Consider the following 26,837-nt stretch of genomic DNA (forward strand, 5'->3'; position numbering starts at 1 on the left):
TATCTTGTTTAGATTAGATTAGATTACTTACAGTGTGGAAACAGGCCCTTTGGCCCAACAAGTCCACACCGACCCGCCGAAGCGTATACCACCCAGACCCATACTCCTACATTTACCCCTTCACCTAACACTACGGACAATTTAGCATGGCCAATTCACCTAACCTGCACATTTTTGGATTGTGGGAGGAAACCGGAGCACCCGGAGGAAACCCACGCAGACACGGGGAGAATGTGCAAACTCACACAGAGAGTCGCCTGAGGCGGGAATTGAACCCGGGTCTCTGGTGTGTGAGGCAGCAGTGCTAACCACCGTGCCGCCCACTGGGGTGGCCATTATAAGGGATCTATGTATACCTCAATTAGGTCCCCTCTTCTCCTCCTTTTCTCCAATGAAAAATGTCCGAGCTCAGTCAACCTCTCCTCATAAGATAAGCCCTCCAGTCCAGGCAGCATCCTGGTAAACCTTCTCTGAACCCTCTCCAAAGCATCCACATCTTTCTTATAATACGGCGACCAGAACTGGACGCAGTATTCCAAGTGTGGTCTAACCAAAGTTTTATAGAGCTGCAACAAGATCTCACAACTCTTAAACTCAATCCCCCTGTTAATGAAAGCCAAAACACCATATGCTTTCTTAACAACCCTGTCCACTTGGGTGGCCATTTTAAGGGATCTATGTACCTGCACCCCAAGATCCCTCTGTTCCTCCACACTGCCAAGAATCCTATCCTTAATCCTGTACTTAGCTTTCAAATTCGACCTTCCAAAATACATCACCTCACGTTTATCCAGTTTGAACTCCATCTGACATCTCTCAGCCCATCTCTGCATCCCGTCAATGTCCCGCTGCAGCCTACAACAGCCCTCTATACTGTCAACGACACCTCCAACCTTTGTGTCATCTGCAAACTTGCTGACCCATCCTTCAATCCCCTCATCCAAGTCATTAATAAAAATTACAAACAATAGAGGCCCAAGAACAGAGCCCTGTGGAACACCACTCACCACAGACTTCCAGGCAGAATATTTTCCTTCTACTACCACTCGCTGTCTTCTGTTGGCCAGCCAATTCTGTATCCAGACAGCTAAGTTCCCCAGTATCCCATTCCTCCTAACCTTCTGAATGAGCCTACCATGGGGAACCTTATCAAATGCCTTTCTGAAGTCCATATACACCACATCCACAGCTCGACCCTCATCAACTTTTCTAGTCACATCCTCAAAGAACTCGATAAGGTTTGTGAGGCATGACCTGCCCCTCACAAAGCCACGTTGACTGCATTTAATCAAGCCATGCTCTTCCAGATGGTCATAAATCCTATCCCTCAAAATCCTTTCTAACACCTTGCAGACGACAGACGTGAGACTGACGCGTCTGTAATTGCCGGGGATTTCCCTATTTCCTTTCTTGAAGAGAGGAATTACATTTGCCTCTCTCCAGTCCTCAGGTACGACTTCAGTGGAGAGCGAGGATGAAAAGATCTTCACAAGTGGCGAAGCAATTGCGTTTCTCGTTTCCCAAAGCAGCCGAGGACAAATCTGGTCCGGGCCTGGCGACTTGTCAATCTTAATGTTTCACAAAGTTTTCAGCACATCAGCTTCCTCTATCTCTATCCATTCCAGCATGCACATCTGCTCTTCAAAGGTTTCATTCACTACAAAGTTCGTTTCTTTCGTAAAGACAGAAGCAAAAAACTCATTTAGGGCTTCCCCTACCTCCTCAGACTCCACACACAAATTCCCTATGCTATCTCTGATCGGCCCTACTCTTTCTTTGACCATTCTCTTATTCCTCACATAAGTGTAAAATGCCTTTCTGTTCTCCCTAATCCGTTCTGCCAAGCCTTTCTTGTGCCCCCTCTTGGCTCTCCTCAGACCATTTTCAAGCTTCTTCCTCGCCTGCCTGTAATTCTCCAGAGCTGGGCTTGACCCTAGCTTCCTCCACCTTATAAAGAGGGTCCTACTCAGGAAGGGGCAAAAGGAAAGGACAGGTGACTGAGGTGACTGTGGGGGAGGACTTTGGGACCAGTGACCATAGTTCTATTAAAATAGATATGGAGAGGGACAAAACTGGTCCACATGTTCATGTTCTCAATTAGGGCAAGGTGAATTTTGCTGGAATTAGACAGGAGCTTGCAGGGGTTGATTGGAGTAGTTTGTTTGCATGTAAAGGGACCTCTAACAAGTGGGAGGCCTTTAAAAGTGAGATAGCTAGAGTTCAAGGTCCATATGTTCCTGTGAGGCTGAAGGGCAAGGTTGGCAGGAATAGGCAAACCTGGATAGCAAGAGATATTGAGGCATTGACCAGAAAAAAAGGTGTGGCTCATGTACAGGCAGCTGGGATTAAGGGAATCCCTGGCGGTATACAGGGAATGCAAGAGTTTACTGACGAAGGAAATCAGGAGGGTGACAAGGGGGCATGAGATAGCCTTGTCTGAGAAGATTAGGGTGGATCCCAAGAGGTTCTTTAAGCACAATACAATTATCCGAACGAGACGGGAAGGGAGTATTTTGTTCAGATAACTGATTGTTCGGAAAACTGATCTGATCGTAAACAAGCAGTAATTTGAGTGCCAGCTATCGAACATGCTTCCATTATCTAGCAATGCACGCCATAATGCTGTTTAACTGTCAACTGAATCCTGAGTTGCCTAACATCGTTTTTAAGGGACCTTGAGATCTTGTTCAGGTAATCCGAAATTCGGATAACTGATGTTCAGATAATTAAGGTTATACTATACATTGAAGGAAAAGAAGAACTAGAGAGAGAATAAGTCCATTTGAGGACAAAGTGGACATGTTTGTGTACTAGTGATATGCGAGGATCTCAATGAATACTTCTCCTTTGTGTTTACCGTGGAGAAAGACATTAAGACTTGGGAACTTGGGGGGGTTAGTGGTGATACCTTGGGGATAGCCCATATCACAGTAGAGGAAATGTTAGATGCATTAGAGTGTATGAAGGTGGATAAATCTCCTGGTCCTGACCAGATATATCCAAGAACACTACAAGAGGGTAGAGAAGAAACTGCGGGGGTCCTGGCTGATATTTTTGCAAAAACGTTAGTCACGGGTGAGGGTAACTCCCGGAAGACTGGAAGGGAGTGAATGTTGTGCCCTTATTCGACAAGGGTTGCAAAGAAAAACGTGGGAATTATAGACCAGTAAACTTAATATTTTGAGGGGTAAGATTTTGAGGGGTAAGATATACATGCATTTGGATAGACAGAGTTTGATTAGGAATAGTCAGCGTGGCTTTGTGAGTGGAGGTAGTGCCTCACACATTCGTTAGAGTTCTTTGATGAAGTGACCAGGAAGGTTGACAAGGGCAGGGTGGTAGACATAGTCTATACGGCCTTCAGTAATGCCTCTGATAAGGTTCCACATGATAGGCTGCTCTGGAAGGTTAGATCACATGGAATCAGGAGGAGCTGACAAATTGGATACACAGTTGGCTTGATGGTAGGAAGCAGAGGGTAATAGTGGAAGTGGAATGCCTCAGGGGTAGGTGCTGGCCTCATTACTAATTATTATCTATATCAATGATTTGGATAAGAATGTATAAGGCATGGTTATTAAGTTCGCTGATGACACTAAAATAGATGGTACCATGGAAAGTGAGGAAAGGTATCAGTAACTGCAGAAGGGTCTTGATCATCTGGGGAAGTGGGCTGAGAAATGGCAAATGGAGTTTAATATTGGTAAGTGTGAGGTCTTACATTTTGGAAAGTCAAATCAAGTTAGGAGTTTCATGGTGAATGGTAGGGCGTTAAGGAGTGTAGTGGAACAGAGGGACCTTGGAGTTCAGGTGCACAGTTCTCTGAAGGTGGAGTTACAGGTAGACAGGACAGTGAAGGAGAGTTTTGGCACTGGCCTTCATCAGTCAGGGCATGGAGTATAGAATTGAGCAAGTTTGATGAGGTCATATTTAGAGTACTGTGTTCAGCTTTGGTCACCTTGGTACAGGAAGGATGTTATTAAACTGGAAAGCGTGCAGAATAAATTTACAAGGATTTGCCTGGACTCTATGGTCCAGGGAGAGGTTGGACAAGCTAGAACTCTTTTTTCTTTAGTGTGTAGGAGACTGAGGGGGGAACCTTATAAAAGTCTATAAAATCATGAGAGGCATGGATAGAGTGAATGCACTCAATCTTTTTCCCAGGTTGGGAAATCGAGGACTACATAGAACATACAACATAGAACATAGAAAAGTACAGCACAGAACAGGCTCTTTGGCCCATGATGTTGTGTCGAGGTTTAATCCTAATGTAAAATATAGTAACTTAACCTATGCACTCCTCAACTCTCTGCTACCATTTGCATGTCCAGCAGTCGCTTAAATGTCCCCAATGACTCTGCTTCCACCACCACCGCTGGCAACTCATTCCATGCATTTACAACTCTCTGCGTAAAGAACCTACCTCTGACGTCTCCTTTATACCTTCCTCCTATTATTTTCAAACTGTGACTCCTGGTACCAGTCAATCCTGCCCTGGGGAAAGTCTCTGGTTATTGATTCTATCTATTCCTCTCATTATTTTGTACACCTCGATCAGGTCTCCTCTCTTCCTCCTTCTCTCCACAGAGAAAAGTCCAAGCTTATTCAACCTTTCTTCATAAGGCAAGCCCTCCAGTCCAGGCAGCATCATGGTAAACCTTCTTTGCGCCCTCTCCAAAGCCTCTGTATCTTTCCTATAGTAGGGCGACCAGAAGTGGACACAATATTCCAAGTGTGGTCTCACCTGGGACTTGTCGAGCTGCAGCAAAACCTCGCGGCTCTTAAACATGATCCCCCTGTTAATGAAAGCCAAAACACCATATGCTTTCTTAACAACCCTATCCACTTGGATGGCAACTTTGAGAGATCTATGTACTTGCACACCCAGATCCCTCTGTTCCTCCACACTGCCAAGAATCCTGTCTTTAATCCTATATTCAGCATTCGAGTTTGACCTTCCAAAATGCATCACTTTGCATTTATCCAGGTTGAACTGCATCTGCAGTGTCTATGTCACGCTGCAGCCTGCAGTAGCCCTCGATACTATCGACGACACCTCCAACCTTTGTGTCATCTGCAAATTTACTAACCCACCCCTCAACCTCCTCATCCAAGTCATTTATAAAAACTATAAAGAGCAGAGGCCCAAGAACAGAGCCCTGTGGGACCCCACTCAACACTGACCTCCAGCCAGAACACTTTCCATCTACAACCACACTCTGCCTTCTGTCAGCCAACCAATTCTGAATTCAGAATTGGCTGGCTGACAGAAGGCAGACTAGAGGGCATCGGTTTAAGATCAGAAGGGAAAGAATGAAAGGGAACCAGAGGGGTAACCTTTTTACACAGAGGATGATGCGCATATGGAATGAGCTGCCACCAGAAGTCGTACGTTAACAACATTTAAAAGGCATTTGGACAAATACATGGATATGAAAGTTTAAGAAGGATATGGGCCAAGTGCAGGGAAATGGGGTTAGTGTGGATGGACATTTTGGTCAGTATGGCCCAGTTTGCACCGAAGGGCCTGTCTCTGTGCTGTCGGACCCTATGACTCTATGACCATTAACACTATCCCATTCATTAAAATGGGAGGAACGGATAGATCTCATTTAAAACTGAGATGTGAAGGAATTTCTTCTCCCAGTGGAGAGTGAATGTATGGAATTCTTTGCCCCAGAGAGTTGTGGAGAATAGGTCACTGACAGTATTTAAATAGGATGTAGATAGTGTTTTGAAAAATTGGAGAGTTTAGGACTATACAGAACCGACACTAAAGATGAGTTGAAACCTGGTGCAGATCAGCCACCATCTTCTATATGGTGGAGAGTCACGAGGAGCAGAAATGCTACTCTGCTCCCATTTCTTATATTCACATGAAACATCCTTTGAGCACCTGCGGAATCCTGTCCAGCTCTGTGTGAATGTAGTTGTTGGGTTCAAACCTTTCCACTTTGTTATACAGAATGGTTTCTTTGTTTTGCAGTAAGTGTGTGAATGGGATATTTAACTGCAGTGAATTGCGGTGTATGGAGCTGAGCAGCTGGTCCACATGGAGTGAGTGTTCCACCACCTGTGGGCCTGGGCAACGGAGCCGCAGTCGAAGCTGTGGAGAGCCAGGGGAAAGTCTACCCTGCCAGGAAGAGATGAAGCAAACAGAGGAGTGCAACCAGATGCCCTGTTCAGGTGGGTACCGTAGATCAAAGTAAGAAGGGGTTTTGATACAGTAAATAAGAAGAAACAGTTACAAAAAAAGATTAGAAATACCATAGAGGAGGGATTCCTGGAGTGTGAACAAGACAGTTTTCTGGACCAGTACGTTTAGGAGCCAACTGCAGACAGGCCACCTGAGATTGCAAGCTAGTGATTCTGTTGGCTTATAACCTGGTGTTTGACTAGATTAGATTCCCTACAGCATGGAAATGGGCCCTTCGGCCCAACAAGTCCACACTGACCCTCCGAAGAGTAACCCACCCGGACCCATTCCCCTACCCTATATTTACCCTGACTAATGCACCTAACACTGTGGGCAATTTATCATGGCCAATTCACCTGACCTGCACATCGATGGATTGTGGGAGGAGACTGGAGCACCCAAAGGAAACCCACACAGATATAGGGAGAATGTGCAAACTCCACACAGACAGTCGCCTGGGGCACGAATCAAACCCAGGTCCCTGGCGCTGTAAGGCAGCAGTGCTAAACACTGAGCCACCATGTCGCCCATATGTCTGTTTCCCCACAGAATGAAGCATTCATGTTCTCATGTTATCCCAGTGCCTTTCCATTAAAGGACAGTTTAGAAACCAAAACACTGCGATGGCTGGGAATCGAACCCGGGTCAACTACTTAGAAGGCAGCTATGCTCACCAGTATATCACTATCGCCCTGTTCTGTTATTTTTAACTTCATCCTCGATTAGATATTGTGTAATGAGAAAAGAATAATTGGCGATCTAGCGTGTAAGGCCCCTTGGGATGAGTAACCATACTAGGATAGAATTCCTCATCAAGGTGGAGAGAGATGTAGCCAAAAATGAGAAAATGCTGGAAAATCTCAGCAAGTCTGGCAGCATCTGTAAGGAGAGAAAAGAGCTGACGTTTTGAGTCTAACTGAGGGTCTTTGACAAAGGGTCAGTTAGATTCGAAACATCAGCTCTTTTCTCTCCTTACAGATGCTGCAAGACTTGCTGAGATTTTCCAGCATTTTCTCTTTTTCGGTTTCAGATTCCAGCATCCGTAGTAATTTGCTTTTATGGAGAGAGATGTAGTTGGTTCTGAGACTAGGGTTTTAAATCTAAATATGGTACAATGGTACAATGAATGAGTTGGCTCTGATAGATTACTTAAAGAAATCATGGCGTAAAGGCAATGGTAAACATTTCAAGCACACATTGGTGATCTGCAACAATTGGTCATTCTTGACTGGCAAAACAACAACATAGGAAAGGTGGCCCAACCATGGCTAATGAGGAAATAACATTAGATAGTATTAGGGACAGTATTAGACCCATGGAAGGGGCAATATAAGTTAGCTCCCCAAAAATGCTGCAGACCTGAGGATTGGCCATAGTTTAAATTGTAGAAGGTGGGGAAGGGCGGGTATAGATGATTGATGGGATTGATGGGGGACAGGTGGGTGAAGGAGTGGGGGCAGGGGGTACAGATGATTGATGAGGACAGGCGGGCAAGAGGGTGGGGAAGGGGGTATAGAGTACAAGAATCAGCTTGCACAAACATCAAAACTGACTGTAATAACTTGTGTCGGTAGGTGAAGAGAAAAAATGGTGAAGACAGACATAGGTCCCTTTCAGTCAGAAACTAGGGAAGTTAAAATGGGGAACAAAGAGATAGTAGACCAATAAAACACATATAATGATAAATAAAGCAAAGAACTATGGGTGCAATTAGGTAAAAAAATAGGCTTGATGGTCTGAGGCAGAGATAGTGGTGGAGGCCTGTGACCAGCGATGTGCACAAGGGTCAATGCTGGATCCATCGTTGTTCATCATTTATATGAATGATTTGGATGAGGATTAGGAGGCATGGTTAGTAAGTCTGTGGTTGATACCAAAATCGGTCGTGTAGTGGACAGTGAAGGATGTTATCTAAGAGTATAATGGGATCTTGTTCAACTGGGCCAATGGGCTGCGGAATGGCAAATGGAGTTTATTTCAGACAAAATGCAGGACAAAAGGCAGGGCTTACACAGTTAATGGCAGGGACCTGGGGAATGTTGTTGAACTGAGAGACCGAGGGGTTCAGGTACAGAATTCCTTGAAACTGGCATCATAGCTAGCCAGAATGTAGAAAAGATGTTGCCAGGGTTAGGGGTTTGAGCAACTGGGGATGGCTGAATGGGCTGGGCTATTTTCCCAAGAGCATCAGAGGCTGAGGGCTGACCTTATAGGAGGTTTATAAAATCATGAGAGGCATGGATTGTATGAACAGCTAAGGTCTTTTTCCCAGGGTAGGGGAGTCCAAAACAAGAGAGCATAGGTTTAAGTGAGAGGGGAAAGATTTAAAAGGCACCTGAGGGGCAATTCTTTCACACAGACAGTGGTGCGTGTATGGAATGAGCTACCAGAGGAAGTGGGAGAGACTGACACAATTACAACATTTATAAGACATTTGGACAGGAACATGGATAGGAAAGATTGAGAGGGATATGGGCCAAACTCAGGAAAATAGGAACTAGTTCAGATTAGGAAACCTGATTGGCATGGAGTTAGGCCAAAAGGTCTGTTTCCATGCTGTATGACACTGACTCTGACTCTGCAACAGGGCAGGTTTTACAATTGGGGGAAGGGTAAATACGATGCTGCAAGACAGGATCTGAGGAGCATAAAGTGGGAGCATAGGCTGTCAGGGAAGGATGTTGTTGAAATGTGGAACTTTTTCAAGGAACAGATACGATGTGTCCTTGATATGTATGTACCTGTCAGGCAGGAAAGAGATGGTCGTGTGAGGGAACCTTGGTTGACGAGGGAGGTTGAATGTCTTGTAAAGAGGAAGAAGGAGGTTTACATAAGGTTGAGGAAACAAGGTTCAGACAGAGCGTTGGAGGGATACAGGATAGTCAGGAGGGAGCTAAAGAAAGGGATTAGGAGAGATAAGAGAGGGCATGAAAAATCTTTGGCGGGTAGGATCAAGGATAACCCCAAGGCCTTTTATGCGTATGTGAGAAACATGAGAATGACAAGAACGAGGGTATGTCCGATCAAGGACAGTAGTGGGAGACTGTGTATTGAGTCGGAAGAGATAGGAGAGGTCTTGAATGAGTACTTTTCTTCAGTATTTACAAGTGAGAGGGACCGTATTGTTGAAGAGGAGAGTATGAAACGGACTGGTAAGGAAGGAAGGAAGGAAGATGTGTTGGGCATTTTGAAAAACTTGAGGATAGACAAGTCCCCCGGGCCTGACGGGATATATCCTAGGATTATGTGCGAAGTAAGAGAGGAAATTGCAGAGCTGTTGGCAATGATCTTTTCATCTTCACTGTCAATGGGGGTGGTGCCGGGGGACTGGAGAATGGCGAATGTTGTGCCCCTGTTCAAAAAAGGGAATACGGATAACCCCGGGAATTACAGGCCAGTTAGTCTTACTTCGGTGGTAGGCAAAGTAATGGAAAGAGTACTAAGGGATCGGTTTTATGAGTATCTGGAAAGACACTGCTTGATTAGGGACAGCCAGCACGGATTTGTGAGGGGTAGGTCTTGCCTTACAAGTCTTATTGAATTCTTTGAGGAGGTGACCAACCATGTGGATGAGGGTAGAGCAGTGGATGTGGTGTACATGGATTTTAGTAAGGCATTTGATAAGGTTCCCCATGGTAGGCTTATGCGGAAAGTCAGGAGGCATGGGATAGTGGGACATTTGGCCAGTTGGATAGAGAACTGGCTAACCGAAGTCAGAGACTGGTGGTAGATGGTAAATATTCAGCCTGGTGCCCAGTTACAAGTGGAGTTCCACAGGGATCAGTTCTGGGTCCTCTGCTGCTTGTAATTTTTATTAATGACTTGGATGAGGGAGTCGAAGGGTGGGTCAGTAAATTTGCAGACGATATGAAGATTGGTGGAGTTGTGGATAGTGAGGAGGGCTGTTGTCGGCTGCAAAGGGACTTAGATATGATGCAGAGCTGGGCTGAAGAGTGGCAGATGGAGTTCAACCCTGTCAAGTGTGAGGTTGTCCATTTTGGAAGGACAAATAAGAATACGGAATACAGGGTTAACGGTAGGGTTCTTAATAAGGTGGAGGAGCAGAGGGATCTTGGGGTCTATGTTCATAGATCTTTGAAAGTTGCCACTCAGGTGGATAGAGCTTGTAAGAAGGCCTATGGTGTATTAGCGTTCATTAGCAGAGGGATTGGATTCAAGAGTCGTGAGGTTATGCGGCAGCTGTATAGGACCTAGGTAAGGCCACATTTGGAGTACTGTGTGCAGTTCTGGTCACCTCGTTTTAGGAAAGATGTGGAATCTTTGGAGTGGGTGCAGAGGAGATTTACCAGGATGTTGCCTGGAATGGAGAATAGGTCGTACGAGGATAGGTTGAGAGTGCTAGGCCTTTTCTCATTGGAACGGCAAAGGATGAGGGGTGACTTGATAGAAGATTATAAGATGATCAGGGGAATAGATAGAGTAGACAGTCAGAGACTTTTTCCCCGGGTACAAAAGAGTGTTACAAGGGGACATAAATTTAAGGTGAAGGGTGGAAGGTATGGGGGGATGTCAGGGGTAGGTTCTTTACCCAGAGAGTGGTGGGGGCATGGAATGCACTGCCTGTGGGAGTGGCAGAGTCAGAATCATTGGTGACCTTTAAGCGGCAATTGGATAGGTACATGGATAGGTGCTTAAGCTAGGACAAATGTTCGGCACAACATCGTGGGCCGAAGGGCCTGTTCTGTGCTGTATTGTTCTCTGTTCTATGTTCTATGTTCTATGTTCTATCTGAAAAACACAAAACCAGAAATTGCTGGAGAAACTCAACAGCATCTGGGGAGAGAGATACTGTAGAGGTGCTGGTGTTGGATTGGGATTGGACAAGGTCCAACAGGTTTCTGTGAAATCACAAGGTTTAGGATCGCTGCTCCTTCATTAAGTGAAGTGAACCTGCTGGACTACCACCTGGTGTCATGTGACTTCTGACTTTGTGGAGAGAGAAAACAGAAAACAGAAAAAATATTTCGAGCCCAGGGACCCTTCTTGAAAACTGATAGCAATGAGGAAAAGGTGGTATTTCTGGCGATGACAGGGTTGGATGGAGGGGTGCGAGTTGACAAGATGTAAGTGGATAGATGGAAGCAGTGTCTAAAAGTGTGGCACTGGAAAAACACAGCTGGTCAAACAGCATCCGAGAAGCAGGAGAGTCAATGTTTCAAGCATAGGCTCTTCATCAGGAATGCTGAAGGCAACCCATTTAATGACAGCACAGAGGTGAGAGAAGGTAGAGAGAAAAACAGTCAGCCACAGATCCTTAGTGAATTAAATTTCAGAGTCTATTAAAAAAGATTTAATAGCTGAGCATTTGGAAGCCAGTGCTCGGATTGGACAGAGTCAGCATGAATTTATAAAACATAAAACATAGAACAATACAGCGTAGAACAGGTCCTTTGGCCCTCGATGTTGCGCCGACCTGTGAACTAATCTGAGCTTATCCCCCTACACCATCCCATCATCATCCATGTGCTTATCCAAGGATTGTTTAAATCTCCCTCATGTGGCTGAGTTAACTACATTGGCAGGCAGGGCATTCCACACCCTTACCACTCTCTGAGTAAAGAATCTGCCTCTGACATCTGTCTTAAATCTATCACCCCTCAATTTATATTTATGCCCCCTCGTACAAACTGACGTCATCATACTAGGAAAAATACTTTCACTGTCTTCCCTATCTAATCCTCTGATCATCTTGTATGTCTCTATCAAATCCCCTCTTAGCCTTCTTCTTTCCAATGAGAACAGACCGAAGTCTCTCAGCCTGTTCTCATAAGACCTTCCCTCCAGACCAGGCAACATCCTGGTAAATCTCCTCTGCACCTTTTCCAATGCTGTAATGCGGCGACCAGAACTGTACACAATATTCCAAGTGTGGCCCCACCAGCGTTTTGTATAGTTGCAGCATGACATTACGGCTCTGGAACTCAATCCCTCTACCAACGAAACCTAACGCACCGTATGCCTTCTTAACAGCACTAACCACCTGGGTGGCAACTTTCAGGGATCTATGTACATGGACTCCAAGATCTCTCTGCACATCCACACTACCAAGAATCTTTCCATTGACCTAGTATTCTGTCTTCCTGTTATTCTTCCCAAAGTGCATCACCTCACATTTAGCTGCATTGAACTCCATCTGCCACCTCTCAGCCCAATTCTGCAGTTTATCTAAGTCCCCCTGCAACCTGTAACATTCTTCCATACTGTCCACTACTCCTCAGACTTAGTGTCATCTGTAAATTTACTAATCCATCCACCTCTGTCTGCATCCAAGTCATTTATAAAAATGACAAACAGCAGTGATCTTGAAACAGATCCTTGTGGCACACCACTAGTAACCAGACTCCAAGCTGAATATTTTCCATTAACCACCACTCGCTGCCTTCTTTCAGAAAGCCAGTTTCTAATCCAAACTGCTAAATCACCCTCAATCCCATGCCTCTGCATTTTCTCCAACAGCCCACCATGTGAAATCATAACAGAAATCATACTTAACAAATATGCTGGAATTCTTCAGGGATGTGACTAGTAGAGGTGATCAGGGGTGTGAGTGTGTATGGTTTATTTGGACATTCAGAAAGCTTTCAACAAAGACCCTCATAAACGATTAAAGTTAAAGCACATAGGATTGGGGATAGTGTTTTGAGATGAATAGAAATCTTTTTGGCAGACAGGAGACAAAGAGTAGGAATAAACAGGTCTTTTTCCTATGGCAGGAAGTGACTAGTAGTGTACCACAGGGATCAGTGCTGGGATTCCAGCTATTCACAGTATATAGTAACCATTTAGATGAGGAAACTCAATGTATTATCTCCAAATTTGCAGATAACACAAAGCTGAGTGGGCGAATGAGCTGCGATGAAAATGCAGAGCTGTTTCAGTGTGATTTGGACAAGTTGATGGGGGAGTGGTGGGAATGCATGGCAGAAGAAGTGTAATGTAGATAAATGTGAGGTTATCCATTTTGATAACGAAACAGGAAAGCAGATTGTTATCTGAATGGTGTAGACTAAGAAAGGGAGAGGTATTGCAATAGCTGGGTGTCCTTGTACACCAGTCTCTGAGGCAGTGAAGGAGACAAATTGGCCTTCATCTTCAAGTAGGGGAGTAGAGATGCAATTATACAGGGTCTAGGTAAGATCACACTTGGGATATTGTGTGCAGTTCTGGAATCCTTTATCTGTCAAGGGTAAAGAACAAAGAACAAAGAAAATTTACAGCTCAGGAACAGACCATTTGGCCCTCCAAACCTGAGCTGATCCAAATATACTGTTTAAACCTGTCACCCAATTCCTAAACATCTGTATCCCTCTGCTCCCCACCTACTCATGTATCTGTCCAGATGCACCTTAAATAAATCTACCGTGCCTGCCTCTACTATCTCTGCTGGCAACGCGTTCCAGACACCCACCACCCTCTGTGTAAAGTACTTTCCATGTATATCCCCCTTCAACTTTTCACCTCTCACCTTGAACACATGACCTCTCGTTATTGAATCCCTCACCCTGGGAAAAAGCTTATCTCTCTCTACCCTGTCTATACCCTTCATGATTTTGTAAACCTCAATCAGGTCCCCCTCAAAATCCTTTTTTCTAATGAAAATAAACCTATCCTACTCAACCACCTTCCATACCAGGCAACATCCCCTTAATCCTTCTCTGCACTCTCTCCAAAGCATCCACATCCTTTTGGTAATGTGGCAACCAGAACTGTACACTGTACTCTAAATGCAGCCAAACCAAAGTTTTGTACAATTTTAACATGACCTGCCAGCTCTTATACTCAATACCCCGTCTGATGAAGGCAAGTATACCATATGCCTCTTGACCACTCAATCCACCTGTGCAGCCACCTTCAGGGTACAATGGACCTGAACTCCCAGATCTTTGTGCTCATCAGCTTTTCCCAAGGCTCTTCTGTTTACAGTGTAGTTCACTCGAGAATTAGACTTACGAAAATGCATCACCTCACATTTGTCTGGATTGAACTCCATCTGCCACTTCTCCGCCCAACTCTCCAGTCTATCTATATTCTGCTGTATTCTTTGACAGTTCCCTATGCTTCCTGCTACTCCACCAATCTTTGTGTCGTCTGCAAACTTACTGATCAGACCAACAATGCCCTCTTCCAGATCGTTTATGTATATTACAAACAATAGTGGCCCCAACGCTGACCCCTGTGGAACACCACTGGTCACCTTTCTCCATTTTGAGAAACTCCCTTCAACTACTACTCTCTGTCTCCTGTTGCTCAACCAGTTCTTTATCCACCTAGCTAGAACACCCTGCACACCATATGACTTCACTTTCTCCTTTAGTTTCCCATGGGGAACCTTATCAAACGCCTTACTAAAGTCCATGTATATGACATCTACAGCCCTTCCTTCACCTATCAACTTGGTCACTTCCTCAAAGAACTCTATTAAGTTGATAAGGCATAATCTACCCCACACAAAACCATTTGCCTATCACTGATAAGCCCATTCTTTTTCAAATATAAATAGATTTTATCCCTCAGTACCTTCTCCAGCAACTTTCCACCACTGACATCATGCTCACTGGTCTGTAGTTACCTAGAATATCCTTACTACCCTTCTTGTACAGGGGGACAACATTAGCAATCCTCCAGTCCTCCGGCACCTCACCTGTGTTTAAGGATACTACAAAGATATCTGTCAGGGCCCAGCTATTTCCTCTCTCACCTCCCTCAGCAACCTGGTTCTGGGGATTTGTCCACCTTAATATCCTTTTGTCTACCCAACACAAAAAGTTTCCCTCCTTCTGTCAATGTGATCCAGAGTAAACAAACTTCTATCTCTAATCTCAGCATTCATCACCTCCCATTCCTCAGTGAGCACTGATGCAAAGTAATCATTGAGAATCTTACCCATTTTCTCAAGTTCAACACACAACCTCCCTTCCTTATCCTTTAGTGGACCAAGCCTTTCTCTGGTTAGCCTCTTGCTTTTTATATAAGATTAAAAGGCCTTGGGATACTCCTTGATTCTGCTCACTAAAGTTATTTCATGACCCCTTTTAGCCCACTTGATTCCTTGTTTAAGATTAGTCCTACTCTCCCAATATTCCTCCAGGGCCCGTTCTGTTCTTAGCTGCCTGGACCTTATGTACGCTCCCATTTTCTTCTTGGCTAGTCGCACTATTTCACCTGTCATCCACAGTCCACGAATCTTGCCTTTCCTATCCCTTGTTTTTAACGGGACATGCCTATCCTGCACTATCTTCAAACTATCTTTGAAAGCCTCCCACATATCAAATGTTTTGTTTATTGAGAGAGTGTAGCATACATTAACCAGACTGATTCCTGGGATGGTGAGACTGACATACAAAGAGAGACTGGATTGTTTAGGATTGCATTCACTGGAGTTGAGAAGAATCCTGGTGTGGAAGGGAAAAAATTCCAAATAACAGGTGACACAAAACTTGGCATTTCCTTGTTTGTGATGAATCTAACCTCAGCCTTAGAAATGGTTCAATGATTTTCACTCATTGCACTTGTAAATAGAGAGGAAAAAAAATCTCATCCTCATTTGAAATGAATGTCTTTCTTTTTAAAACTGTCCCTACTGGCTCCCTCTGGTCAACTCCTCTACTCACATCCCTGAATAATTCCAGATTTGCAAATTCATGCTGACTTTTCTAATGCTGTCACTGTTTTCCATATGCTCAACTATTAAATGATGATGGAGAGGTAGTAGTGGGGAACAAGGAAATGGTTGAGGAACTAAATAGTTACTTTGCATCAGTCTTCATGGTGAAAGACACGAGTAATATCCCAAACATTCAAGAGAATGAAGGACCAGGGCTGAACATGGTGGCCATCACCAAGGGGAAGATGCCAGAGTTCTAAGTGAGGTAGCTGAAGAGATAGTGGAGGAATTAGTGGTGATCTTTCAGGAATCACTAGAGTCAGGAAGGGTCCCAGAGGACTGGAAAATCGCTAACATGACACCCCTACTTAAAAAGAGAGTAATGCAAAAGACAAAATATTACAGATCAATTAGCCTAACCTCAGTTGTGGGTAAGATCCTGGAATTCATTGTGAATACTTGGAAGTGTATAGTAAAATGGGGCAAAGTCAGCATAGTTTCATCAAGGGGAGGTCATGCCTGATGTGAGAGGCCCTTGCAAAGGTTGTTGTTTCTGCGAAAATCACAAGGCTGATTCAGGGGGGTGGGTTGTATGTTCCAGAATCTGGTTTCCAGTATCTGCAGTCATTGTTTTTACCATGTTAAGCTAGATATGCTTGCACAAACAGTTACAAGTAACTGTATCTTGCTTCTGCAAAAATCGCAAGGCGGAATCATGAGAATATATACCAAGAAATAACTAACCGAAAAGGGAGGTGGTCGACTGGTAGAAACAGATGTATTGACATGACAGTTGCAATTGTCACACACATAGGGAGTTAGTATGAACAAGATAATCAAATAAGACCCAGTGTTGCATCAGCAAAAGTAATAAGACCCAGCTATCAAGGTGGGGGGGGGGGGGGTTGCACACAAACAACAGGCCACCAGACAGATGTGGTAAGTCGATAAGATTAGCAACTGCACAGAGCAATACAACTCTCAGATATGAAGTAAAAGGTGGAGTACCAAGAGACTCAACTGAACTGTATTATTGTAATCTAACTTCCTGATTGGGGTGCCTACCTTATGGTCACCGGGCTTGCATGATAGTATGAATAAAGAATTTGACTCAGACTGAAATTATTGAACAGTGAGCTTTGTTTCTCACACTGACAAATCTGCTGGAGGTTTTGATGAATTAACGAACAGAAAGACCAAGGAGATCTATCTGGACTTCAAGAAGGTCTTTGACAAGTTGCCGCACAGGAGGCTGCTGAGTAAGATAATGGCCCATGGTGTTAGAGGCAAGGTGCTAGCATGGACAGAAGCCTGGCTGTCTGACAGAGAGCAGAGAGTGGGGATAAAAGAGTCCTTCTCAGGATCACAGCCGGTGACCAGTAGTGTTCTGCAAGGCTCAGTACTGGGACCACAACTTCTCACTTTATACATTAACAATCTCGATGAAGGAACTGACCTACAAAGATAGGTCGAGAGACAGGTAGCATTGAGGAGGTGGGGAGGCTGCAGAAAGATTTGGACAGGTTAGGACAAAGAAGTGGCAGATAGAAAAGTGGGAAAGAGTGAGGTCATGCACTTTGGTAGGAAGAATAGAGGCATGGACTATTTTATAAATGGGGAGAAAATCCAGAGTCTGAAGTGCAAAGAGTCGAAAAGTGTGGCACTGGAAAAGCTTAGCAGGTCAGGCAGCATCTGAAGAGCAGGAGAGTCAAGGTTTCGGGCATAAGCCCTTCATCAGGAATGTTGGGCGAGGTGCAGGGGGGATGGTGGGGAAGGTGGCTGAGAGATAAATAGGAGGGCGGGGATGAGGCTGGGGGAAGGTAGATGCAGTGGAGGGTGATTGTGATAGGTCAGTGGGGCGGTTGGAGTGGATATGAGGGAAGGAAGATGGATATGTTGGACAAGTCAAGAGGGAGGTGCCAAGTTAGAGGGTTGGATCTGGGATGAGGTGGGGGGGCAGGGGAATTTGGAAACAGATGAAATCGACATTGATGCTGTGTGGTTGGAGAGTCAGAAGGCAGAAGATGAGGCATTCTTCCTCCAGGTATCTGGTGGCAAGGAGTTGGAGGTGGAGGCAACCCAGAACTAGTATATCCTTGGTGGAGTGGGAGGGGAAGTTGAAGTGGTCAGCCACAGGGCAGTGTGGTGCCTAAGTCCATAAGACGTTCCCTGAAATGCTCCGCAAGTTAGCGTCTTAGAGTCATAGAGATGTACAGCGTGGAATCAGACCTTTCGGTCCAACCCGTCCATGCCGACCAGATATCCCAACCCAATCTAGTCCCACCTGCCAGCACCCGGCCCATATCCCTCCAAACCCTTCCTATTTATATACCATCCAAATGCCTCTTAAATGTTGCAATTGTACCAGCGTCCACCACTTCCTCTGGCAGCTCATTCCATACACGTACCACCCTCTGCATGAAAAAGTTGCCCCTTAGGTCTCTTTTATATCTTTCCCCTCTCACCCTAAACCTATGCCCTCTAATTCTGGACTCCCCGACCCCAGGGAAAAGACTTTGCCTATTTATCCTATCCATGCCCCTCATAATTTTGTAAACCTCTATAAGGTCACCCCTCAGCCTCCGATGCTCCAGGGAAAACAACCCCAGCCTGTTCAGCCTCTCCCTGTAGCTCAGATTCTCCAACCCTGGTAAATCTTTTCTGAACCCTTTCAAGTTTCACAACATCTTTCCGATAGGAAGGAGATCAGAATTGCACGCAATATTCCAACAGTGGCCTAACCAATGTCCTGTACAGCTGCAATATGACCTGCAACTCCTGTACTCAATACTATGACCAATACAGGAAAGCATACCAAACGCCTTCTTCACTATCCTATCTATCTGCGACTCCACTTTCAAGGGGCTATGAACCTGCACTCCAAGGTCTCTGTTCAGCAACACTCCCTAGGACGTTACCATTAAGTGTATAAGTCCTGCTAAGGTTTGCTTTCCCAAAATGCAGCACCTCGCATTTATCTGAATTAAACTCCATCTGCCACTTCTCAGCCCATTGGCCCATCTGGTCCAGATCCTGTTGTAATCAGACGTAACCCTCTTCGCTGTCCACTACACCTCCAATTTTGGTGTCATCTGCAAACTTACTACCTGTACCTCTTATGCTCGCATCCAAATCATTTATGTAAATGACAAAAAGTAGAGAACCCAGCACCGATCCTTGTGGCACTCCACTGGTCACAGGCCTCCAGTCTGAAAAACGACCCTCCACCACAACCCTCTGTCTTCTACCTTTGAGCCAGTTCTGTATCCAAATGGCTAGTTCTCCCTGTATTCCATTAGACCTAACCTTGCTAATCAGTCTCCCATGGGGAACCTTGTCAAATGCCTTACTGAAGTCCATATGGATCACATCTACGGCTCTGCCCTCATCAATCTTCTTTGTTACTTCTTCAAAAAACTCAATCAAGTTTGTGAGACATGATTTTCCACGCACAAAACCATGTTGACTATCCCGAATCAGTCCTTGCCTTTCCAAATACATGTACATCCTGTCCCTCAGGATTCCCTCCAACAACTTGCCCACCACCGAGGTCAGGCTCATCGGTCTATAGTTCCCTGGCTTGTCTTTACCGCCCTTTTTAAACAGTGGCACCACGTTTGCCAACCTCCAGTCTTCCGGCACCTCACCTGTGACTATCGATGATACAAATATCTCAGCAAGAGGCCCAGCAATCACTTCTCTAGCTTCCCACAGAGTTGTCCTGATCAGATCCTGGGGATTTATCCACCTTTAACCGTTTCAAGACATCCAGCACATCCAGCACTTCCTCCTCTGTAATCTGGACATTTTGCAAGATGTCACCATCTATTTCCCTACAGTCTATATCTTCCATATCCTTTTCCACAGTAAATACTGATGCAAAATATTCATTTAGTATCTCTCCAATTTTCTGTTGCTCCACACAAAGGCCACTTTGCTGGTCTTTGAGGGGCCCTATTCTCTCCCTAGTTACCCTTTTGTCCTTAATGTATTTGAAAAAAACCCTTTGGATTCTCCTTAATTCTATTTATCAAAGCTATGTCATGTCCCCTTTTTGCCCTCCTGATTTCCCTCTTAAGTATACTCCTACTTTCTTTATACTATTCTAAGGATTCACTCAATCTATCCTGTCTATACCTGACATATGCTTCCTTCTTTTTCTTCACCAAACCCTCAATTTCTTTAGTCATCCAGCATTCCCTATACCTACCAGCCTTCCCTTTCACCCTGACAGGAATATACTTTCTCTGGATTCTTGTTATCTCATTTCTGAAGGCTTCCCATTTTCTGGCCGTCCTTTTGCGTGCAAACATCTGCCTCCAATCAGCTTTCGAAAGCCTAATACTGTCAAAATTGGCCTTTCTCCAATTTAGAACTTCAACTTTTAGATCTGGTCTACCATTTTCCATCAGTATTTTAAAACGAATAGAATTTTGGTCGCTGGCCCCAAAGTGCTCCCCCACTGACACCTCAGTCACCTGCCCTGCCTTATTTCCCAAGAGTAGGTCAAGTTTTGCACCTTCTCAAGTAGGTACATCCACATACTGAATCAGAAAATTGTCTTGTACACACTTAAGAAATCCCTCTCCATCTAAACCTTTAACACTATGGCAGTCCCAGTCGATGTTTAGAAAGTTAAAATCCCCTACCATAACTACCCTATTATTCTTACAGATAGCTGAGATCTCCTTATAAGTTTGTTTCTCAATTTCCCTCTGACTATTGGGGGGTCTATAATACAATCCCAATAAGGTGATCATCCCTTTCTTATTTCTCAGTTCCACCCAAATAACTTCCCTGGATTTATTTCCGGGAATATCCTCCCTCAGCACAGCTGTAATGCTCTACCTTATCAAAAATGCCACTCCCCCTCCTCTCTTGCCTCCCTCTCTATCCTTCCTGTATCATTTGTATCCTGGAACATTAAGCTGCCAGTCCTGTCCATCTCTGAGCCATGTTTCCGTAATTGCTATGATATCCCAGTCCCATGTTCCTAACCATGCCCTGAGTTCATCTGCCTTCCCTGTTAGGCCCCTTGCATTGAAATAAATGCAGTTTAATTTATTAGTCCTACCTTGTCCCTGCCTGCCCTGACTGTTTGACTAACTTCTGTTCTCAGCTGTACCCGTCTCAGATTGATCTCTTTCCTCACTATCTCCCTGGGTCACACCCTCTCCACCCCCCACCTTACTAGTTTAAATCCTCCCATGCAGTTCTAGCAAATTTCCCTGCCAGTATATTAGTCCCCTTCCAATTTAGGTGCAATCCGTCCTTCTTGTACAGGTCACTTCTACCCCAAAAGAGATTCCAATGATCCAAAAATGTGAGTCCTTCTCCCATACACCAGCTCCTCAGCCATGCTCTATCCTCCTATTCCTGCCCTCACTAGCTCGTAGCACTGGGAGTAATCCAGATATTACTACCCTTGAGGACCTCCTTTTTAAATTGTCTTCCCAATGTAGAGGAGACCACATTGAAAGCAACGGACACAGTGGGTGGATGTGCAGGAAAATATCTGCTGGATGTGATAAGACCCTTGGACAGAGGTGAGGAGGGAGGGGTGGGCACAAGTTTTACACCTCTTGTGGCAACAATGGGACATGTGGGGTGTGGATAGTGGTTTGGTGGGGAGCATGGACCTAACAAGAGAATCATAGAGGGAATGGTCTCTACTGAAGGTAGATAGGGTCGGGGTGGGAATTATATCTCTGATTGTAGGTGTTGGAAATGGTGGAGGTTAATATGCTGTATCTGGATATTTGTGGATTGTAAGGTTGGGGGTGACTGGGGGGTTCTGTCCTGGTTGCAGTTGGGGGGTGGGATTCAAGGGCGGAGGTGTGAGAAGTGGAGGAGACACACTGGGGGGCATTGTTGACCACGTGGGAGGGGAATTTGTAGTCCTTGAAATAGGAAGCCATCTGGGATGTCCTGGAGTGGAATTGTTCATCCTGGAGCAGATACAATGACGGTGGAAAGATTAGGAATAAGGGATCACATTTTTATAGGAGGGAGGTCAGACAAGGTGTAGTCCAGACATCTGTAGGAGCCAGTGGGTTTGTGTTACATGTCCGTATTGAGTCGGTCACTGGGGATGGATATGAAGAGGTCCACGAAGGGGAAGGAGGTGTCCGAGATGGTCCGGGTGAACTTGAGGACAGGGTGGAAGTGGGAGCACATCCAACAGAGAGTCTCCTGCACATCCACCCACCTCATCTACTGTGTCCGTTTGTCTCAATATGGTCTCTTCTACATCAGCGAGACAGGATGCCAACTTGTGGAGCATTTCAGGGAACATCTCTGGGGCACATGCACCCAACAACCCCACTGCCCTGTAGCTGAGCACTTCAACTCCCCCTCCAACTCCACCAAGGACATGCAAGTCCTAGGCCAAATCCAAGCCACCTGATGACTGGAAGAATGCCTCAACATCCACTTTGAGACCCCCCCAACCACATGGCATCAGATTCGATTTCACCAGTTTCCTCATCTCCCTTCCCACACCTCATCCCAGATCCAACCGTTTGACTTGGCACTATCCTCATGACCTGTCCAAAGTGTTCATCTTCCTTCCCACCTATCCCCACTGACCTATCACCACCACCCCCAACCTGCATCTGCCATAGCCTTCCCAACTACCTCACCCCCAGCCCCACCTCCACTCTCCTATTTATCTCTCAGTCTCCTTCCCTCCCCCACATTCCTGATGAAGGGCTTTTGCCCAAATCATTGACTCTCCTGCTCCTCGGATGCTGCCTGACCTGCTGTGCTTTTCCAGTGCCACACTTTGCGACTCTGACTCTCCAGCATCTGCAGTCCTCTTTTTGTCCTGGTCACTGATGTGCAAAGAGAGTTGAGAGTTTTAGTCCAGGATTCCCTCAAAGATAAACTTGCAGGTTGAGTCTGTAATTGGGAATGCAAATGCAATGAGAGGACTTGAATATAAAAGCAGGGATGTACTTATGAGGCAGTATAAGGCTCTGGTCAGGCCACATTTGGAGTAATTTGTACAGTTTTGGGCCCCATACCTTAGGAAGGATGCACTGGTCATGGAGTGTGTTCAGAAGAGGTTCACAAGAATGGTCCCAGGACTGAAAACCTTAATGAATGAGGAACATTTGATGACTCTAGGTTTATACTCGATGGAGTTGAGAAGAATGGAGCTGGGGTGGGGGGGGATGGTGTGCAGGGGATCTAATTGAAACATACAGATACTGAATGGCCTGGACCGTGTAGATTTGGGAAGATGTTTCCATTAGTAGGAGAGATTAGGACCTGAGGGCACAGCCTCAGAGTAAAGGGAAGACCTTTTAGAATAGAGATAAGGAGAAATGTCTTCAGCCAGAGAGTGGTGAATCTATGAAATTCATTGCCACAGAAGGCTGTGACTATTTGAGATTGAGATAGATAGATTCTTGAGTATCAAGGTGATGAAGGGTTATGGGGAGGAAACAGGAAATTAGTGATGAGAAAGTCATATTCCATGATTGAATGGTGGAGCAAACTCAATGGGCTGAATGGCCTAATTTCTGCTCCTTTACCTTATGGTCTAAATCTTTCAGTGTTAAAGTGTTTGTTGCTGTTGTCGCAAAATATTTAAGGACTCCTCGACATGAATGAGTGCCATTTGTGTGAAGTTGGGGACCTTGAGATGACCCTGAAGTGGATCATCCACTTGACATTTGGGATGAGCATCTGGATGAGTACTTAAACTGTCAGGGCACAGTAGGCTATGGACCAAGTGCAGGTAAATTGGATTAGTCATAGAGTCATACAGATGTACAGAAACAATCCTTCGGTCCAACTCATCCATGCTACCAGATATCCTAAATTAATCTAGTCCCACCTGCCAGCACTTGGCCCATATCTCTCCTATTCATATATCCATCCAGATGCCTTTTAAATGCTGTAATTGTACCGGCCTCCACCACTTCCTCTGGCAGCTAATTTCATACACGTACCACCCTTATGTTCATTTTAAATCTTTCCCCTGTCACCCTCAACCTATCCCTTGTAGTTCTGAACACCCCCACCCCAAGGAAAAGTCCTTGTCTATTTACCCTATCCATGCCCCTCATGATTTTATAAACCTCTGTAAGGTCACCCCTCAATCTCCGATGTTCCAGGAAAAATAGCCCCAGCCTATTCAGCCTCTCCCTATAGCTCAAACCCTCCAATCCTGGCAACATCCTTGTAAAACTTTTCTGAACTCTTTCAAGTTTCTCAACATCCTTCCACTAGCAGGGAGGCCAGAATTTCGCACCATATTCCAAGATTGCCTAACCAATGTCCTGTATAGCCACAGCTTGACCTCTCAACTCTTGGTACTCAATGCTCTGACCAATAAAGAAAAGCATACCAAACACCTTCTTCACTATCCTGTCTGCCTGACATTCCATTTTCAAGGAACTGTGACCGTGCACTCCAAGGTCTCTTTGATCAGCAACACTCGCCAGGACCTTACAATTAAGTGTATAAGTCCAGCCCTGATTTGCTTTTCCAAAATGCAGCACCTCACCTTTATCTAAATTAAACTCCATCTGCCACTCCTTGATCCATTGGCCCATCTGATCAAGATCCCATTGTACTGTCAGATAATCTTCTTCGCTGTCCACTACACCTCCAATTTTGGTGTCAATTGCAAACTTAATAACTATACCTCCTATGTTCTCATCCAAATCATTTATATAAATGATGAAAAGCAGTGGATCCAGCATCAATCCTTGTGGCACTCCACTGGTCACAGGCCTCCAGTCTGAAAGGCAGCCCTCCCCCACCACACTCTGTCTCCTACCTTCAAACCAGTTCTGTATCCAAATGGCTAGTTCGCCCTGTATTTCATGTGATCGAACCTTGCTAGCCAGTCTATGAGGAACCTTGTCAAACACTGTACTGAAGTCCATATAGCCATGTTGACTATCCCTAATCCAGTCCTTGCCTGTTTAAATACATGTAAATCCTGTCCCTCAGGATTCTCTCCAACAACTTGCCTGCCTCCGATGTCAGGCTCACCAGTCTGTAGTTCCCTGACTTTTCCTTACCACCTTTCTTAAATAATGGCACCACGTTAGCCAATCTCCAGTCTTCCGGCTCACCTGTGACTATTGATAATACAAATATCTCAGCAAGGGGTCCAACAATCACTTTCTTAGGTTTCCATAGAGTTCTACTGTACACCTGATCAGGTCCTGAGAATTTATCCACCTTTATGTGTTTTAAGACATTCAGCACCACCTCCTCTATCATATGGACATTTATCAAGATGTCACCATCTATTTCCCCACATTTTGTATTTTCCATGTTCTTCTCCACAGTAAATACAATGCAAAATACTCATTTAGTATCTCCCCCATCTTCTGTGGTTCCATACATAGGCTGCCTTGCTGATCTTTGAGGGGTCCCATTCTCTTCCTAGTTACCCTTTTGTCCTTAATGTATTCATAAAATCCATTTGGATTCTCCTTAACCCTATTTGCCAAGGCTTATGTCCCCATCTTGCACTCTTAAGCATACTCCTACCGCCTTTATACTCTTCTAAGGATTCACTCAATCTCTGCTGTCTATACCTGACATATACTTTCTTCTTTTTCTTAACCAAAACCTCAATTTCTCTAGTCATCTAGCTTTCCCTACACCTATCAGTCTTGCCTTCCACCCGCACAGGAACATATGGTCTCTGGACTCTTGTTATCTCATTTCTGAAGGCTTCCCATTTTTCAGCTGTCCTTTTACCTGCAAACATCCGCACCCAATCAACTTTTGAAAGTTCTTGCCTAATACCATCAAAATTAGCCTTCCTCCAATTTAGAACTTCAACTTTTAGATCCGATTTATCCTTTTCCATCACTATTTTAAATCCAATAGAATTATGGTCGCTAGCCCCAAAGTGTTCCCCCACTGACACCTCAGTCACCTGCCCTGCCTTATTTCCCAAGAGTAGGTCAAGTTTTGCACCTTCTCTAATCAGTACATCCACATACTGAATCAAAATTTTCTTATTTGTGGGTGGCACGGTGGCACAGTGGTTAGCACTGCTGCCTCACAGCGCCAGTGACCCGGGTTCAATTCCCGCCTCAGGCGACTGACTGTGTGGAGTTTGCACGTTCTCCCCGTGTCTGCGTGGGTTTCCTCTGGGTGCTCCAGTTTCCTCCCACAGTCCAAAGATGTGCAGATAAGGTGAATTGGCCATGCTAAATTGCCCATAGTGTTAGGTAAGGGGTAAATGTAGAGGTATGGGTGGGTTGCGCTTCGGCGGGTTGGTGTGGACTTGCTGGGCCGAAGGGCCTGTTTCCACACTGTGATGTAATCTAATCTAATCTTATGCACACTTAACAAATTCCTCTCCATCTAAACCCATAACAGTATGGCAGTCCCGGACTATGTTTGGAAAGTTAAAATCCCCTACCATAACCACCCTATTATTCTTACGGATAACTGAAATCTTTTTACAAATTTGCTTCTCAGTTTCCTGCTGACTATTGGGGTGTCTATAATACAATCCCAATAAGGTGATCGTCCCTTTCTTGTTTCTCAGTTCCAATTAAATTACCTCCCTGAACATTTTCCCAGGAATATCCTCCCTAAGGGCAGCTGTAATGTAATCCCTTGTCAAAAACGCCACATCCCCCCCTCTCTTGCCTCCCTTTCTATCCTTCCTGTAGCATTTGTCTCCTGGTACATTAAGTTGCCAGTCTTTTCCATCCCTGAGCCATATTTTTGTAATTGCTATAATATCCCACTTCCATTTCCCTCACCATGCCCTGAGTTCATCTACCCTCCCTGTTAGACTGGTTGCATTGAAATAAATGCAGTTTAATTTGCCTCATTCTCTGCTTTGTTCCTGCCTGACCTGACTGTTTGACTTGCTCCCTTTCCCAACTGTACCAGTCTCAGACTGATCTCTTTCCTCACTATCTCCCTGTGTCTCACACTCCCACCTTACTAGTTTAAATCCTCCTGAGCAGCTCAAGCAAATCTGCCAGTATATTATTCCCCTTCCAATTCAGGTGCAATTCATCC

The 26,837-nt window shown here is 45.0% G+C and overlaps 1 protein-coding gene across 1 annotated transcript in view; it reads left to right on the top strand.

Annotated features, from left to right (window-relative positions):
- LOC122548771 (SCO-spondin-like) overlaps positions 1 to 26,837 on the top strand; it is a 130,753-nt gene that overhangs the window by 24,120 nt on the left and 79,796 nt on the right. Inside the window, exon 5 of the mRNA XM_087986793.1 lies at positions 5,987 to 6,186. Within this exon, the coding sequence (XP_087842919.1) occupies positions 5,987 to 6,186 (200 nt within the window). The remainder of the gene's footprint in view (positions 1 to 5,986; positions 6,187 to 26,837) is intronic.

The sequence above is a fragment of the Chiloscyllium plagiosum genome, unplaced genomic scaffold, assembly GCF_037043375.1.
Source record: "Chiloscyllium plagiosum isolate Xiang-an unplaced genomic scaffold, Cpla_swu_hap1 HiC_scaffold_4, whole genome shotgun sequence".
In the NCBI taxonomy this organism is placed as follows: Eukaryota; Metazoa; Chordata; class Chondrichthyes; order Orectolobiformes; family Hemiscylliidae; genus Chiloscyllium; species Chiloscyllium plagiosum.